Below are 16,150 nucleotides of genomic sequence, written 5' to 3' on the forward strand. Positions count from 1 at the left end.
AAAAGAAAAAAAAAATGAAGAGCAAAAACCACTGGAATTAACTCCTCTAGGAAAAGAGGATATCTTTAACATAGCAACACAACTCAGTTTAATGCTTTACAAGAGACAAATTTTTAAACTAATCACATGAAGATTTACCATAGCTCCAAACATCACTCTGATGGGTAAACTTCCTGTAGTGTATACACTCCAGAGCCATCCACTTAATTGGCATCTAGGGAAAAACAACAGAAATGTAACCTTAGAAATAGAATAATAAACCAATACAGAGAGATGCTGTATGTAGACATCAGATTACTCCCTTTTTCAACTGCAAGCAGCACTACCCAGTAGATGAAATGGTTGTTCTTGCCCCCTAGAATGGGGCTTTGCCTCATAAAACCTATGGAGGTGAGAAATTCTCTTATCTGCAGAACTTCTCATGCCACCCAAATTTTACTGATTCAGATGAAGTAGAACAACTCACTTTTTAATCATTCCGTACAAAGATGGGACCTATGCAAAAATTACGTCCAATCCTCCTAAATCTGAAGTACAGCAGAGAAAGCGGAGTACAGAAGCTCTTCTGCTTCAACAGTTTGCAAACCCAGACGCTGCTATCTCCATCTCGATTGCTCTCTAATGAGGCTGGTTAATAATGCAGTGTCCATAATACTTCACTGTCCACATCATCCTCATCAGAGTGAACAGGCAATGGGGAGAATTTACAGTGCTGAATTTCTAACTCCTAGTACTCGTTAGGAACTTAGCCTTCCCAGTTCTCTGTATCATTACCGCAGTGAGAGACGTTGCTCCTGACAGCAAGTCAAAAGTCCCAAGTTAGCCTTTGGCTCTGAACCACACAGAGAAGGCTGCGTAGGCAAACACAAACCTAGGCTTGGCACAGGGGTTAGCCCTCTTGAGTTTGTGTTAAAATGAGATTCACGGTGTTTCCTATTGCTGAGCTGGGCCTGTTAGGCACAGCCTTGCAGTCCGTTAATTTCTAATGGACAGATGTTAAAAACAGATTTTTACCTGGCAGGGCTTGTATGGGTCTCCTTGAATTTGCAACTATGGGAGATGTACTAAAATAAACCGGAGAGATATGTAACTGCACGCAAAATCGGAACAGATGGTGGGTGTAAAAGCAGAGGATGCGTCTTCCTTCAAACCCTTATGAAAATACCTTCCATGGAGTTGACTAATGAACATAACCTATACAGCTATAGCAAAATAGCACTCTTAAATAAAGGTTGGCTTAGCACTTGCAAAGACAGTTCGTCCTCCTCCACCAAACTCTGCAGAAGCATATCGCTTTCATCCCCATTAAATGTGACTGGCTTGTTCCAAACTTGAGCAACTGCTAAAGTAGCAAAGCTGCATTGCTCATCAGGTCAGAAGGGACCTCAGGAGGTCTCTAGCCCAACCTCAGGCTCACAGCAGGTTCAGCTATGAGATCAGACCAAGTTACTCCAGGCTTTATCCAGTCTGGACCTGAAAATCTCCAAGGATGGAAACGGCACCACCTCCCTGGGCAACTTGATCAACCGCTTGATTGTCCTCATGGTGAAAAAGTTTTTCCTTTTACCCAGTCTGAATCTGTCTTAGCATGCTCTCAACACAACTTTAAGCTGCAAATGTCTGTCGGATTTCACAGGACACTTCTCTGGAACTGGGAAGTTGACACATCTGACGTGTAAATCCTGCTCCAGAACTCCCAGCAGTGTGACTGGCCTCACAAGCGCAAGACACCACCTCAGAGCTGCCAGGGATCAGTGGGTTTGCACGGACCAGCTCATTCTCTGTCATTCCCTGGCTGACGGAGGGAGGAGGCAGAGGGGTTACCGAAGAGGGGACTAGAGAACTGAAGGAATCAGGGAAGACTGCCAAAACTACACCTTCCCTGCCAGGAGGTCTCTTTACTGGGGAAATGGGAAAGAACCAGTGACTCCTTTCAAGCAATTCACCTCGCTGCCTGAAATGCCGACGTAACCCACGCAGCAGCTGCCCAGGGCAGCAGCCGCACAAATACAGCCGCAGCCCATCCAGGAGGAAAGCACACGCTGGCAACAGCTGCTTGTCCCAGACAAGGGCACGAGTGAGCACAGAAATACAGAGATAGCAACTAGACAGAAAGCAAACTGAACATTCGGGAAAAGGAATGACAGGAGAGGCAGAATCCCTTGGGATTTTGTGACAGGTTGAAACGTGGAACTTCAAGATGTTTAGGGAGCAGCTGTCAGTAGTATGTACTTACAGCCTTTACTTACAGCCTTCTGAATTTTGTAATGCATTAATCTGAAGGAATTAGAAATGAGGTGAGGCACTACATGGATGTTGTGCGGTATGCTGAAAAGTAATATGGGAAAATGTCTGGTTTCAAAATTATCCTCAAGCTACCTTTTTAGTGGCCTGGCACTCAGCATGGTATTGGAGGTTTGGATACAAGAAATAGCATATGCATTGTGACAGAAGAGGTGGCTCTACAAACGTGTTCTGTTGTCTTCTTTTTTGTTTTCTGGAAAACTACTTGTCTGGGAAAATGGGACTGCAAGTTATTGAGGTCCATACTGACCAGAGGAAGGGGCTTGGCAGAAATGCACTAGAACATCTGTCACTCCTTGAACTGACTTCAGAAGTCCTCAAAACAAGACGCAAAATGGAGCATAGGAACAAAACCTAATTCTGAGTGTGAAAACTGTTCAGACAATTATATTTTGGCACCTGGAGAAGCTTACTGAGCAAAAAATGAGCAGCTTTTATGCGTGCTGTCACAACACAGTTTGCTAAGTCACTGACAGACTCTTACATGGCTAATAGTCCCGTAGGGATACACTGCCCTAAAGAGTAACTTCAGCAGGTTTGCCACAGTGATACATTCACTTCCAGACATGTACAGCACTCACCTTCCCTCCATCAGCATTATACTCTTTCTCATCCCCTTCCAAAAGCCTGGCCAGTCCGAAGTCAGTGATCTTCACATGGTTTGGTGATTTCACCAACACATTACGGGCTGCCAAGTCCCGGTGGACAAGTCTCCTCTCTTCCAGGTACATCATTCCCTGAAGGACAAAGAACAGTAAAATAATCTTAATGAGTCTCACACGATCTTTTAGAACCACTTTTCACTGGTGACGTGTAAAATTGCTGGTTCTCTTATTAGTATTCACAATAAGAAAGTGGCCTAGAGGGCAGAAGTTCAACACTGCCCTTGCTCTGAGCAGGAGGTGGGATTAGATGACCTTAGGCTCCTTCCAATGTGAACGATTCTGTAAGATTCTATGGTAACTGCCAAAGAAAAAAACCCAAAACAACAAAACCCCATATAGATATCTCCTTTGCTCCAGCAAGTTTAAAACCTGGAAATGTGAGACAAAGAAAAGAAATATTATGGCCTCAATTTTCAGACAGTAAATCTGAAGACCATAAAAAATAATCAACTTAGCCAGAGCCCCACAGACATTAGGCCAGACTGGGAAACAATCCCAGCTCTTCTACGTTCCAGGCAAGTGTCTTCAATTCAAGATGAAGCTTCTTATCCATCTCCAAATGCTTTTCAGTTGGACACAAATTTTCACTACCCTCAGTGGATTAGAAGGAAAACAATTCTTTGTGCCAAGTGCTGCAACCCACTTGCCTTTTCATTCCCTTAAAATTTGGCATGTAGTATTATAATAAGACACTAGATCAATGGCCTTTTTTTTTTTACGAGCATATATGTTCTGTTAGAAGTACTTTTGTTAACAAGCCCATACACTCAAGCCTGGCCTTAACCTTATTCTTAGTCTGATATGAGACTAACCATCCACCACCAGTATGGAAGTTTACGTGATGCTTTGTGACACTGAGATGAACACCAAAGCTTGGTCTTATTAATTATATGACACACAAAGGATAGTCAGGCAGGGTTACAAGCCCATAATTTCATTAAAAGGCATTTATGACATTAACCATCATTATAAGAACCTACAGATGAAATTACACACTTGATAATTACCCTTAAGGTATCTCTTAATATATTAGCTCTGTATAATATATATGGTAATTTTTAAAAGTCATTGTTGAATACCGAAGAGATCGTATTATCCCATAACACAGATGATAATTCAGAGAGTCACAGGTAGTGATTAAAATAACCAGATTATTCAGTGTCATAGGCCAGATTTTATTCCCTTTCACAGCGCAAGAAGCTCACACGTACCCACCCCCATACACTCCAGGAGGGCAGCGCGTGTGGGTAAGCCACCGCTCACGGTCACTGGGCCAGAACGTAGCCCTTTCTTGACAGAAAGTGGATGTCTTTAGAAAAAGCATCAAATGGAGCTCCGAACTGCTGTAGCTTTTAGGAGAAAAATTTCAGTGCAAACACCGCTAAAAGGTTTGAAACTATGTGGGAGAACATTTGGCATAAACACTATTTCATTTTTAATGTGGTAGGCTTTGCTGCAGTCAACACGGAGGTGGTTTGAAAGGGGACACGGGGACTCTTTGGCATAAAGCAAATGGAATTATTTTTTAAAAGCACTGCTAGTTGAAGCAAACACACCCTCCTGCCAATTGTAAATCAATACTTTTGGCTGTTGAACATCAGAACTGTAAGTCTCTGAAAGCATAATGTTTTTTGACATCAAATTAAAACCTGTAGAAAAAGGACAAATAAATCCCACAGGTCAAACAATTGTGAGTCACACAACAAACACACTATGAAACCAGAGGCACCGTGACTTAGCACAAGAATTACCATCTGAAGAAATCCAACCAGAAAAAGACAACACAGTCAATAGCAATGACACTGTTAATAGAGGAAAAAAACCCCACAAAAGTGGCCCTGTAAAATTCAAACAGATTGGGAATTTATATAAATCCTGGTTCACATCTCTAACACCGAACAGTAACCGGAAAGTGCCTCCAGGCAGCGTCAACGCTGCTCATACCAAGCACTCTGGGAAGCAGGTGGCTACAGCAGCCTCCCAGTCCCATTCCCTCCCTCGCACCTGGGATGAGACGTTGGTGGGTCGGTATCAACCCACCATCCGGATGGGTCTCAGGCAGCCACCGCACAAGCAGCATGCCTGTGTCGGGCCGGGCTGGACCAGGCATGCAGGCAGGACTCTGTGGGCCCACAGCCTCGCCTCCCGCTGTGCTGCGATACCGAGAGTCAATCTGACCTGAGGGGTGGCTTCGGGGTGCCCTTAAATAGTCATTCCTCACACATCTAAACTTATACTGGTTCTTTGCAGCTCCTGGAAGTGCTGCCCGTGAAGGCAGGATTGCAGGCACGTGCAAACAGACAGGTGCCTGTCTGCTCCCCCCAAACACTCTCTTCAGTCTTGCACCTTTCACTGCAAAAGAGCTCCTCCCTGACCAAAATGTCTCAAGGTGCTTTGCACTTCCTTTCTACATCAGTTTAGGAAACATCTCAAATTTTTAGAATGAACAGAAACACTTCTAAAACTTCATAGATTTGACACCATTTGTCAATTTGTCCAATTTGTCAATTGTCAATTTGACCAATGCCTTATTTGGTCAAAAAGAGAGAAAATGGGGAGAAAAGAAAGGCCCAAACCTGCAAACAAGTTTTGTGGAGAGAATCTGGTGAGGACACAAGAACCCAGAGAATCCGATGAGGACACAAGAACCCAGAGAATCCGATGAGGACACAAGAACCCAGAGAATCCGATGAGAGAATTCTGTTGGTATTAGAATACATTAGGCCCAACTAAAATTGTCATTTTTAATGGATTAATTTGCACTGAAATGATATGAAGATACTGAAGATTTCTTTTGGCAGAAATGAAGAAATAGAATTTCTGTCTTGTTAAAATCAAAACAGATGACCTGTACCAAGGCTTTTGCCTCCCACCTCTAGCTAATGATGACAGGAATGAATGCTAAGGTGTCCAGAAACATCCTCCTTTGAAAGAGATAAACAATCAAACCCTTAACCGTGCCTCCTTGATCCTATTTTACCTTCTCAACGTATTTAATTTCCAAGCATTTTTTAAACACGTAGGCAAACATTTCAGCATGTTTCACTGTTTATTCTACTCATTCATTTCCATTTATTTCAATCTCGTGCTATTATTTAATATCATCTAAATAAGGCTGGATTTTTTTCAACCTAACCTCATACTCTCCTGCAAACTAGAAAGATGTCTAATCACCAACCCCAACACTGTGCCTAATCAACACCGCACCTGGTTTTCTCTTCTATCCAGCAAGAGGGTAGGGATAGCTGTCTGTGAATCACTGCACTTAATAGTTCACCTCTGTCAAACAAGCTTCTCAGGGCTTTTTCCCACCTGTGTTATCTGCAAAGCTAAAAACAACCCATGTAGGGTTGACAGCTACAAAATCCTCTGCGGGTCCATGACCTGCATAAATGTAAATCCTCTGAGGAATACCCAGTGTAAACACGCTCGATTTTCCCATATCCTATCAACAAGTTTTAAAGGTGGATGGTGCAAGTATAAGAGGAAAGGTATATATGCATATATTTTCAGTAAATGAGATTATACAATGAACTGAATGAAAACAATCTAAAAATGGGAATCCTACAGTACTCACTGCAGCAATACTGTCTAAACATACAGCATGCCAAGAATCATCATTTGAAGGCATTTTTGAAACTGGCAGGAAAAGTGCTTTATATGCATCTCTCATCTTTTTACATGACACAGAAGAACGATAACAAAAAAATACTCTCCGCATTACACAGCTGGTGCCATCACCACCCAACAAGCCCATAGTCAAATAGCAAGAGGACATTTTATGAGTTACGAGACAAAACTACAAGTGATTCTAGACCCGGACAATGGAAAGAGATCTCTTTGTAAAAATGACACTTTAAAGCCCGATCCAAAAGACACTATTCTGGGCCATTTGGGGTGCGATCTGGGAGGCTGGGGAAATGAGGCACCCTTCAGGGCTTGTCCAAATTAGGGCTCTGCAGATCCCATATAATTATCAAAGTATAAAATGTCCAGGTAATAAGAAACCCCATACTTCAGTATACGTATTAGAACATCCACCATAGGATGGGACTTTTATGATGAACCCCCTGAGAGGAAATACTCAACATGAAGCCGTTAAGCACCAGGTGTCCATTTACCTCTGAGCCCAGATTCATCTCCCACGACCACAAGAATCAGCCATGACCCCCCCGTCACTGGCAGTTCCTCCTCACAGTCACGACAGAGGTTTCCTCACAGAGAATGTCATTAGCAATGCAATTACTGCTAGGGTCCCTTAACTTAAAATCACTCTCTGAGTCAGTGCCTAACGCTATTAAGAAGTCAAACAGCCACTGCAAACAGCTGTAACACAGATAAGTTGAGGAAGTCCCTTTGGAAGTTCAGGATGAGCAAGGAATAGCCTTTTGTCTTTCCCAGCTGCGCCCCTCACCCAGTGCCAAGGTCACGTATGAAGACAAACCTGTGCTCCATGGATCTTCACTTGGACAGACACAGCTGTAGCCTTGATCCTGCTACCTGTGCGACCATGCAACCGTGAAAATGTAAATTCTCCCTTCAGAAGCAGACACAAATGCCCTTGCCAGGACTTCGATCAGTGTTAAAGGTCTTTTCTCCTTGCCTACACAATTCCTAACCTGCCCTGCCCACGTGTGTATACATTTCACGCAGGGCTCCCAACAGCACCAGGGAAACTAATAGCAATGCTGAAGGGCAGAATAGGCCAAGGAAGGGAGGTGGACAGGAAAGATGTAAATGGCCACTGGGAGCTGAACTCCAGAAAGAATTTAGTGCATGTCACTTTTCAGCCTTGGCAGTTTTCTATGTAGTAACTAATGGGGGTGTGCATGTAATCGACAGTTTTACTAACTGAGGTGGATCCTGCTCTCTACCCATCAGTTTACTCTTGGAGCTGGCTAGAAATAAGAGAACAAAAATTATCTTGTTGAATAGACTAAAAGTTAGTCATCAAGAGCTGTAAAAGAAGAAAGTCTTTCCCAATTTTATTATGGAGTGTTTGTGAAGTCTCCGGGACTGTGGATAGCCAGATTTGGTACGGTCATCTCAGGTACAGTCAGGAACGCTCATGCTCTTTTCACAAGCAAAATGACAGACCTGAAAACGAGATAACATGTGCTGGCAGCAAACTGACGTGGGACAGTGGAAAGAAGACTCCCTGTCCAAAAAATCCCATGGGAGGAGAGAAGACAATGAGATGGGACAGTGTTCTGTTCTTTCCAAGTGCTGCACTGCAGTGGAAAGTACCAAATGAGGTTCACAGGACTTCCAGCGCTGCGGACGTCTACAGAGGAAGATCATCAAAGGCAGGCTGGTGGTGGAAATAAGAGACTAAAGGGATTTTTTTAAAAAGCAAAATGAAGTTTTTCTGGAAAGTTATGGGTTTGCCCCCCAAGATCTCCTGCCTTTAAGACGTGGCCATAATTTGCTGCTTTCTTACTTTCCTACCAGTGTCACTTTCTGCTGCTGTCATTTGTCTCCCAGTTCCTGAGGGCAGTTTTTGAGCACAGCCTCCATTTGTACAGCTCAGAGCATAAGAGTTGCAGGCACAGACTGGTTCAGATGCTGTTATTTGATTTCCGTCACTTTTCTGGACTTTTCAGAGTCCCACCTCCCCACTGAGGATGCTTCTGGATGCATTTCAAAAGTGGCAGCTGCCATTCTGGGAATGTCCAACTCTTTGAATTGCATGAGCCTTGTCTGAAAGCTCTTTCCATTAGGTGCCTCTACCACATTTCCAGAAAAAAGGCATTCCTTACTCAGGACAGAATTTAAGCAGGTATGTAAGTCATTAAACGCACAGTCCCTTTGGGATAATTACCAGCGATGAACTGAAGTGTGCTGAATCACTAACTGCAGTTTAAGTACATACATATGTTTTCGCACGATACAAGACATCACTTTGCAAGACAATTGAAATTAAAAAAATAAGTATAGAGACCTTTACCTGCCCCAAGAACTTCAGCAAGACAGCAGATGTACTATAAACACATTTTTTTAAGTGTGACTTTTTGCCAGTTTCTATAATAAACATTATTCTCTCCCTACATAGAGGGAATGTTGATCTTATCCCATCCAGAAATTAGGAGCAGCCTGCCTTTCTTCGATAAAAACTTCCACCAACCAAAGCCAGCACACATGGCAGATTCCTCAAACAGGTACGTGGAGGAAGAAAATTTCAAGCCAACTCAAATCTCATGGACATTAATCTCCAGCCTTGGAGACTGCCCTCTTTTCATCCTAGTAACTTGAGGCAGCTTAATAACAGGAATCACTACAGAAAGCTTGAAATGATCATCTTTTCCCCTGCTTACCCCATGGAAAAAGTGTAATTTTACCTGGGGCTAAATAAGCTTTCAAGGAAAACGCAGTGCCCTTTGTTGTCAGGAGCAACCAGAATAATCTAAGTGGCTGTTACTCCAGAGAGAGCTGTGGGAGGGAAAACTGACACTGCTCCGGAACACACTGACTCAGCTGCAGAGGTGGGATCGTTATGGGCATCTGCCTGGGCGCTGGGACCGGAGGTCACCTGCGCAGCTAAGGCAAAGCCAGGGATGCTAATTACTCTTTCAGTCCACAGCTGCCAGGCTGCGCTGGGGACGGGCAGCTTGTGCTCCGCACACCTCCACAGGTGAGCTGCCATGGATTTCTGAAAATGGCCAGAGCTCTGCCAACTCTGGTAGAGCTGGCAAGGGATCCCCATTCCTGCATCCCAAATACTCAGGAGTTCAATTACTTACTATTTATACAGGGTAAACTAATGCTGCTGGGGTAAACTAATACCTCTCTCTCTCTTTGGTAAAGGGTAGACAAAGAAAATGATAGTAATATATTTCTTCCCATCTTCTGTTCCCTTGAGTAAGCTCGCTCTCTTCCGAAGTTTCTCTTCTCTACAGTTTACTTAAGTTTGAAACAATGTGCTACTCACATGTAACAACCCATATCTTGGGGTAAAAGCGCTTTTATCTCAAGCTGGCTGTCTTTAGAGGCAGGCTTGGGATACAAAGCTGATGCAACTAGCTGGATTCTCCTACAGCTGCTTTGGACGTGTCCTCCCGGCCAGGCCCAGGCACCTGAAACTTTGCCAGACCTGCACTCCAAGCTGGCGGGGCGCGAGCAGTGTGGATGCTGCGTGCTCATGCCTGCTAGTATACCCTTTTCTCACAGTCCTGTTGTGACACTGCTAAATGGTTTCTGACTAAACAGTTCTGAGTACATAGAAGCAAGCCCAAGTTTTCTGTACTTGATTTAAGAGGCAGGATCCCAGTGCAGCTGAATTATTATCCCTGAGGAAAGATAGCAGTGCAAATACAACTCCTGCACAGGTAACTCAAGCCAGTTCTGCTGTGAAAAGAGCTAGAGGTGATGTTCTGCACACAGGTTAGCCTTACATCTCTCCACTTGTGGATTGCCCAGAAGTACATATTCCGCCTGCTCACACAGGGGAGTGTGATCGCACATTGGCTGACTCAGCTGAACCGCCAAATCGAGATGAGCTGGCTTCATACCACCCACAGCAGGACACATGCTACCCATGGCAGGATAAACATGCCAGTTACTCATCAGAAGAGCAAGTATGGACAAGAAGAGTCTACACCAGATCTTTGCCCTGCATCGTGTGTCTGCTGCAGTATATTTGTTCCAGTAACAGGAGTCCTAAAGCTTGATTTACTGCATTGCTGAGCTATGGCCCAAGACACAGAATAAAAAAGACACTAAAGCATAACAGGTCAAAACAAAGTCAGGAAGCAAAAGGGAAGGGAAAGAGGCTAGGAGGCTAAGGTTTAGATGAGAATTACAGGAAAAATGCAGGCTACTCCAAAATGACAGGTGATTCATAAAGGGAGAAAGAGTAGAAAGTAGAGAGGAGAAGCAAGTTCATAAGCTTATGACATTTCAAGACTTAATTGACTGGACTGAGCAGACATTTTGATGGGCCCAGACCCACTGCAATCCTAAATTAAAGTCTAAGGAGTGTCTCCTCACCCCTTCAAAGAACAGATAAATGGGTCACCGCTGAACTGACGGGTTCAGGACTCTGAGGTTGTGGAGTCCTTAAAACGAAGCTATCTATCCTGGGTGGGTGTCGAAGTTCCTCGGGTATCACCAGAAGCGGAATCTGTTCCACTGTCACCATCAAACATGTCCTTTGTCTGAACTCCTGCAAAAAGCATGAGTTGCCTCCCTGGCTCCCTCAAATTATGCAGATACCTAGATTAGGTGGTGCTGAACAAAAAGAGCCTGTGAAGCACTTCATGTTCTTCTGATGAAAGATGTTACATAAATATATGAAGTAGCATAAGCAATGAGATGCAAAACAGGTACTTCAACACTGCCCATACTGCATGCGCCTCCAAGTTCTGGTCCCACCTACAGTCACATCTGTGCAGCTGCGACACGGCATGCGTAGAACGGGAGGAAAAAAAGTTCATTCCTATGCATGACATTCCCGAGGGAGGAAGGTGCGGACTTACATCTTATCTCCATTTTGCAATTAACTCGAGACCATTGTACAGTGCTTCCCTAAGACAGCTGGGTGCAAGGCGCTCTCCTGCGCCAGCCTCAGTGCCTCCAATGGCAAACCGGCTCGTATTGGCTGTGTTACCACCTCCCTTGGGCCAGCTGTCCCAGCCTCCTGGGCTGCGTGGGCACAGGCTACCTTAGTCTCCCCCGGCACCTTCTCCCTGTTCCCAAAGTGCTCAGGAAGACGGGGCTGTTCTCTTATAATCTCTGAAGAAAATCACAGCTCAGCTTACATTACTGCAGCCCAAAGAAGCGAGAGAAACTGTAGCTTGTAGCTGCGCTTACAATAAGCATATCACCAGTAAGGACACAGTAACCTGGATACAGCTTTGCAGCTCCTCTCCTACCCTCATTAGGCCAACATAGAAGTGATGCACAAATATACGTTGCAACAGAGACACGCCAAGAGAGTTTCTGACTCTGCAATTACTGAACAGGACCAAGAGCTGTAATAGGAAAAACTTAATAAAGTCAGGGACTCGTGGGTAAAGGGTCACCCCCAACACTCTGACAAAGCACGGAGCACCTGATGCCTCCCTGCTGGCGCTGCAGTATCTGCTTCTCACAAGGGCTTCTGAAGGAGAGCACACAAACCAGGCAGACTGTCCTTTGGGTGCACTGCCCCATGTAGGAAGAGGAAAGGCAAGGTAGAAATCTACTGATGGTCCCTGTGTAAGAAGGACTGACTGTTCAGACGCGGATTTCCGCCCTCCCCAGCTGTACCACCGGGCCTGGGCTCTGTGAGCCACAGCTCACCGCTTGCCGTGTCCACGAGTGCAAACACCACTCACCTCGTGCAGGAAGAACAGAACTACTTAGCACTGTACGTGTTGTCAACACCTTTTTTTCTGTAAAAGGGGCCTTTAAATAAGAACTAACTGCCTAAATAACAAACTTACAACTGCAAAACTCTCCTTGCTGGGCAATAAACACTCATTGTAGAGAAACTACAGTTAAGAGGCTGTCAGGAACGCAGTCCTTACGACAAAGACTGTGAATTACTGTTTCAAAAGCAAATCCTGGTAACCTGTGCTACACGTGCCAGCAGGAAGAACGTACCTTTCCTCTGATTTGGGAAGCGCTCAGAGACTTCAGGTTTCAGCTCCCAGTGGATAACATACTCCTGGAAAGCGTTTGATGCTTTTCAAAGTGGCAACCAAAGAGAGAGGTATCAGCGCATTAGCGATTTGAAAGAGCTTTTTGAATGCTATTCTTCTCTCTGAGATTAATTGCTACAGTTAGACTAGCTCCAGCTCCTTCCTCTGAAGAGGCAGGCAGGCTAAATGTGTTCCTATAAAGGAGCTCCCAGTGCAGCTTTAACAGCGGAGCCGCGACCAGCGCTTTCTTAATACTCTGTAGTTATAAACTGCCCACCAGGGAGATAACTTGGCTTTCCTGAAACGCAGCCTGCAGAGACGCCGGCGCTGGGAAGGCCAGCAGCATACTAAACAACGGGCTACCCTTCCCCCGCCCCAGCCACTGACCTCTTGCCGATGCAATTACAATGGGGAGAGTATATTCTGCACTGCGTTCGCTCTCTCCAAGAAAGTGTATTTAAAATGGATTACTTCTGCTCCTTAGGCAGGCGATCAATACAGATGTGGACTGCAATAAGTACAGAGACGTCTGTGGGCTGCAGCACTTATCCTTTGTGTCTCTTCAGAAATTAATTAAAAATCAATGAAGTGTGCAGCCTATTAATAAGGAACGTCCAGATTAACAGATAGAAGCACAGCCTTCCCTCGGTTTCGGAATGAACGCAGCCACAGCACAAACGCGTTAGAAATTCTCCAGCACTTTAAACAATACCGTAAGAACTGTGACCTTTCATGGCTATGCCCTGCATCTGACTGAACTGCAATATTTGCAACTTTATGCACCCTTAATAAATTATATGCTATTTGTTTCAAGTTGGTTAAACAGAGGGACTCGAGGTAAGCATTTAGAGGCTCCAGCATTACTGTGCTGGCTTTCTAGAAAATAGTCTTATGACAAAGCAAAATCACCCGTGTGAAGATCGGATCCAGCAAACATCTAACCGGGGGAAAAGTGCACTTTGTAACTCCTGGAGGTCACTCTCGGGATTCAGCAATAACTGAAAAATTCAGTTATCTGACTTCTCCCACACCTGAAGACTATACCTTGCAACCTGATGAATGCTTAATTACTGTGAAAGATTGAATTTGCCTGGGTTTAGAGCAGCTAGGAGGGGGTTGGAGAAAAGCCTTTTTGTTGGTGGTTTCTGTCAGCCAGGACCCCCACTACCCTCCGCAGGCCAGCAGTGCCAGCCTGCAACGTGCAAAACGGAGCAGCGTGTGACACCCCCGCGGCCGCCAGCCCAGGGCAGGGCCCTGCTGAGCAAAGAACAGCTCATACCATCGCAGGAGCTTTCCCCTGCTGCCAGAGATGAGAGTCTGACACTCCCCCCGTGCTAATAGCAATGTAATAAATAAATAATATATAAATTATATATATATTAAAAAAATATATAAATATATATATTTATATATAAATATATAAATTATAAATAAATAAATAAATAAACCATTGCATAAACAAAGCTATGTTTTAGAAGGAGGAAGATGAAATGACTTGCCCAAGATCACTGGGGCAGAGGCAGGGACTGCTCCTAGGTTTCAGGAATCTGCAGTCCAATACAACACTTATCTTCCCTTAGTTACAAACCTACCTTTTCCAGAGAGCTTTCTTGGGAAACGAGTAAAATGAGTACTGACCCAGTAGTAGAAAATAATTTTCCACTGGAAGTGCACTGATAAACTGACATGTCATGCGCTGGGTACAAGGTTTTCCAGTCTTCACCTTATGTTGCATGTTATGATAATAATATATGTGACAAACCAGGTCCTTCCTGTACTCTGTGCACTTGGCTGGTTCAGATGAGACAATGTTTTTGGATAGCAAACTTCTTATTCTGCCCTTCTCTTGGACAGTGCCACCGAGCACACAGGGGACACGGTGGTGGCTGCTGTCCTGTGTGTTCGGATGAAAATCCTGCGAGAAGGGCACACGGCAGCTCCCTGCTCTGCAAAAGGCAAACCTGTCTATAGTTGAGAGGGGAAGGTTTTGACCTCAACATACATGTTCCATGGGGCACTTTTGGTCCAATGAAAAGCTTTTAGCATTATCCTGTGTTCCCATTAAATTAAGCCTGGATGATTTTATTCTTTTTTCTCAGCAGACAGCATGACTGGGGCCGAATTTCTGAGGCAGGCACCTTTACTTGAAAGATGCCCTTGAAGCACACACAACTTCAGGGCTCTGTGTCACCATTTTAAAAATCATCATTTCAGTGTAAATAGGAATACAACAGCACAATGGAAGCACCGGTTCTCCAGGAAACCACCACTTTCACAAGCTACTCCACTGCAAGGGCCACCGGGCTCTGCAGAAGAGAGGCCACTCGTTCCCTCTCCTGCTCCCATGTTCCTCTCACGTGAGCAGAGCGAGCAGTTGGTCTGTAGGATGGCTTCTGCTTAGGACTGCAATATTGTTCTACAAAAGAAAATGTTCTGAATTTATTCTAAATGCTTTTGATACTCTGATTCAAGAGAGTTCTTGAATAAATTAAGGCTTTGAACTTCCAAACTCTGTTGGCACTAGGTTTCTGAGCACTTCTTAAAAACCCACATCACAGGTAACCATAGTTACCTATTTCATACTTCCCCCCCCCCCCCTTTTCTAATTGAGAAGCTTATGACAGCTGACAGAACAGGAGAGGCCAGCCACATAAACAGAGTGTGCTAGCTGATAATGGCTGGAGAAACCTGCTAAATAATCCATTAACCTTATTCAATAAATCCAGATGAATGCTAGAGCGGGGTGGGTGGAAGACAGAAATGCGGTTTCAAGAGACACATATCTCCCCCCAGCTAAAACGTCACATTATTATTAATGGCTCAGAGCATCGCTGTGTTGACAGTGAGAGCCCACAGCATGTGAGTCAAACCGCCACCCTGCCCCGCTCGCTACGTGCATTCAGACTGAATAGCCTTTAGCGCGTGTAGGGGGGTTAGTCATTAAATACAGCTTGTCACGTTTTCTTAGGAGGAGGAGGATGTTTATAACACAGATGATTTACCCAACAATATATGAAAGGTCCATATGCTCCTTGAAACAACAGCCAGTGACTGCAGCGGCAAAGGGCCAGCTGAGCACGGCCCGCCGCACTGGAGCCCCGGCCCAGCTGCTCCCAGCTCAGCCCTATCTAGACGCTAACACCGGCTCCACGGAGATGGGATAACGCATCCCGGGCAAGTTTAGACAAGCCCCCACGTTACTTTTTTACAGGTTACTCACACAAAATGAGGTATAATTCTACCCTTTAGGTATATGGACTCAGGTCATTATGGAGACTGACTGCAGAAGTATTTTGTGCTAGACATCAGTTCACTCACCCGGCAAAGTGGTTCTACTGTTTTACTAAGGGACTACAATCCTACATAGAGCAGAAAATACTTCTGAAGTTGTAAATGCCTAAAAAGAAACCTTCATTATGTCCTCAAAACAAAACTGATTCTTCTTTTTGCCTAGATCCCAGAAATATCTAAATGTGATTTGGCTCAAGCTTTCAAAAGCCATTAATTTTTAAGGTGTATCCCAGCACTAGAGGTTTCAGTTCCCAAATCTGAGAAACTTCT

The 16,150-nt window shown here is 44.5% G+C and overlaps 1 protein-coding gene across 9 annotated transcripts in view; it reads right to left on the reverse strand.

Moving 5' to 3' along the window:
- ERBB4 (erb-b2 receptor tyrosine kinase 4) overlaps window positions 1-16,150 on the reverse strand; it is a 633,162-nt gene that overhangs the window by 38,108 nt on the left and 578,904 nt on the right. For all 9 annotated transcript variants that reach the window (XR_008467602.1, XM_054207999.1, XM_054208001.1 and 6 more), the window contains 2 exons: window positions 2,886-3,041; window positions 139-214 (listed from right to left, as the gene is read on the reverse strand). Coding sequence is in view for 8 of the 9 variants with exons in the window: in XM_054207999.1 (XP_054063974.1) it covers window positions 139-214; window positions 2,886-3,041 (232 nt within the window). In the remaining variant the exon portion in view is untranslated. The remainder of the gene's footprint in view (window positions 1-138; window positions 215-2,885; window positions 3,042-16,150) is intronic.

This window comes from Rissa tridactyla, chromosome 7 (genome assembly GCF_028500815.1).
Source record: "Rissa tridactyla isolate bRisTri1 chromosome 7, bRisTri1.patW.cur.20221130, whole genome shotgun sequence".
NCBI classification, from domain to species: domain Eukaryota; kingdom Metazoa; phylum Chordata; class Aves; order Charadriiformes; family Laridae; genus Rissa; species Rissa tridactyla.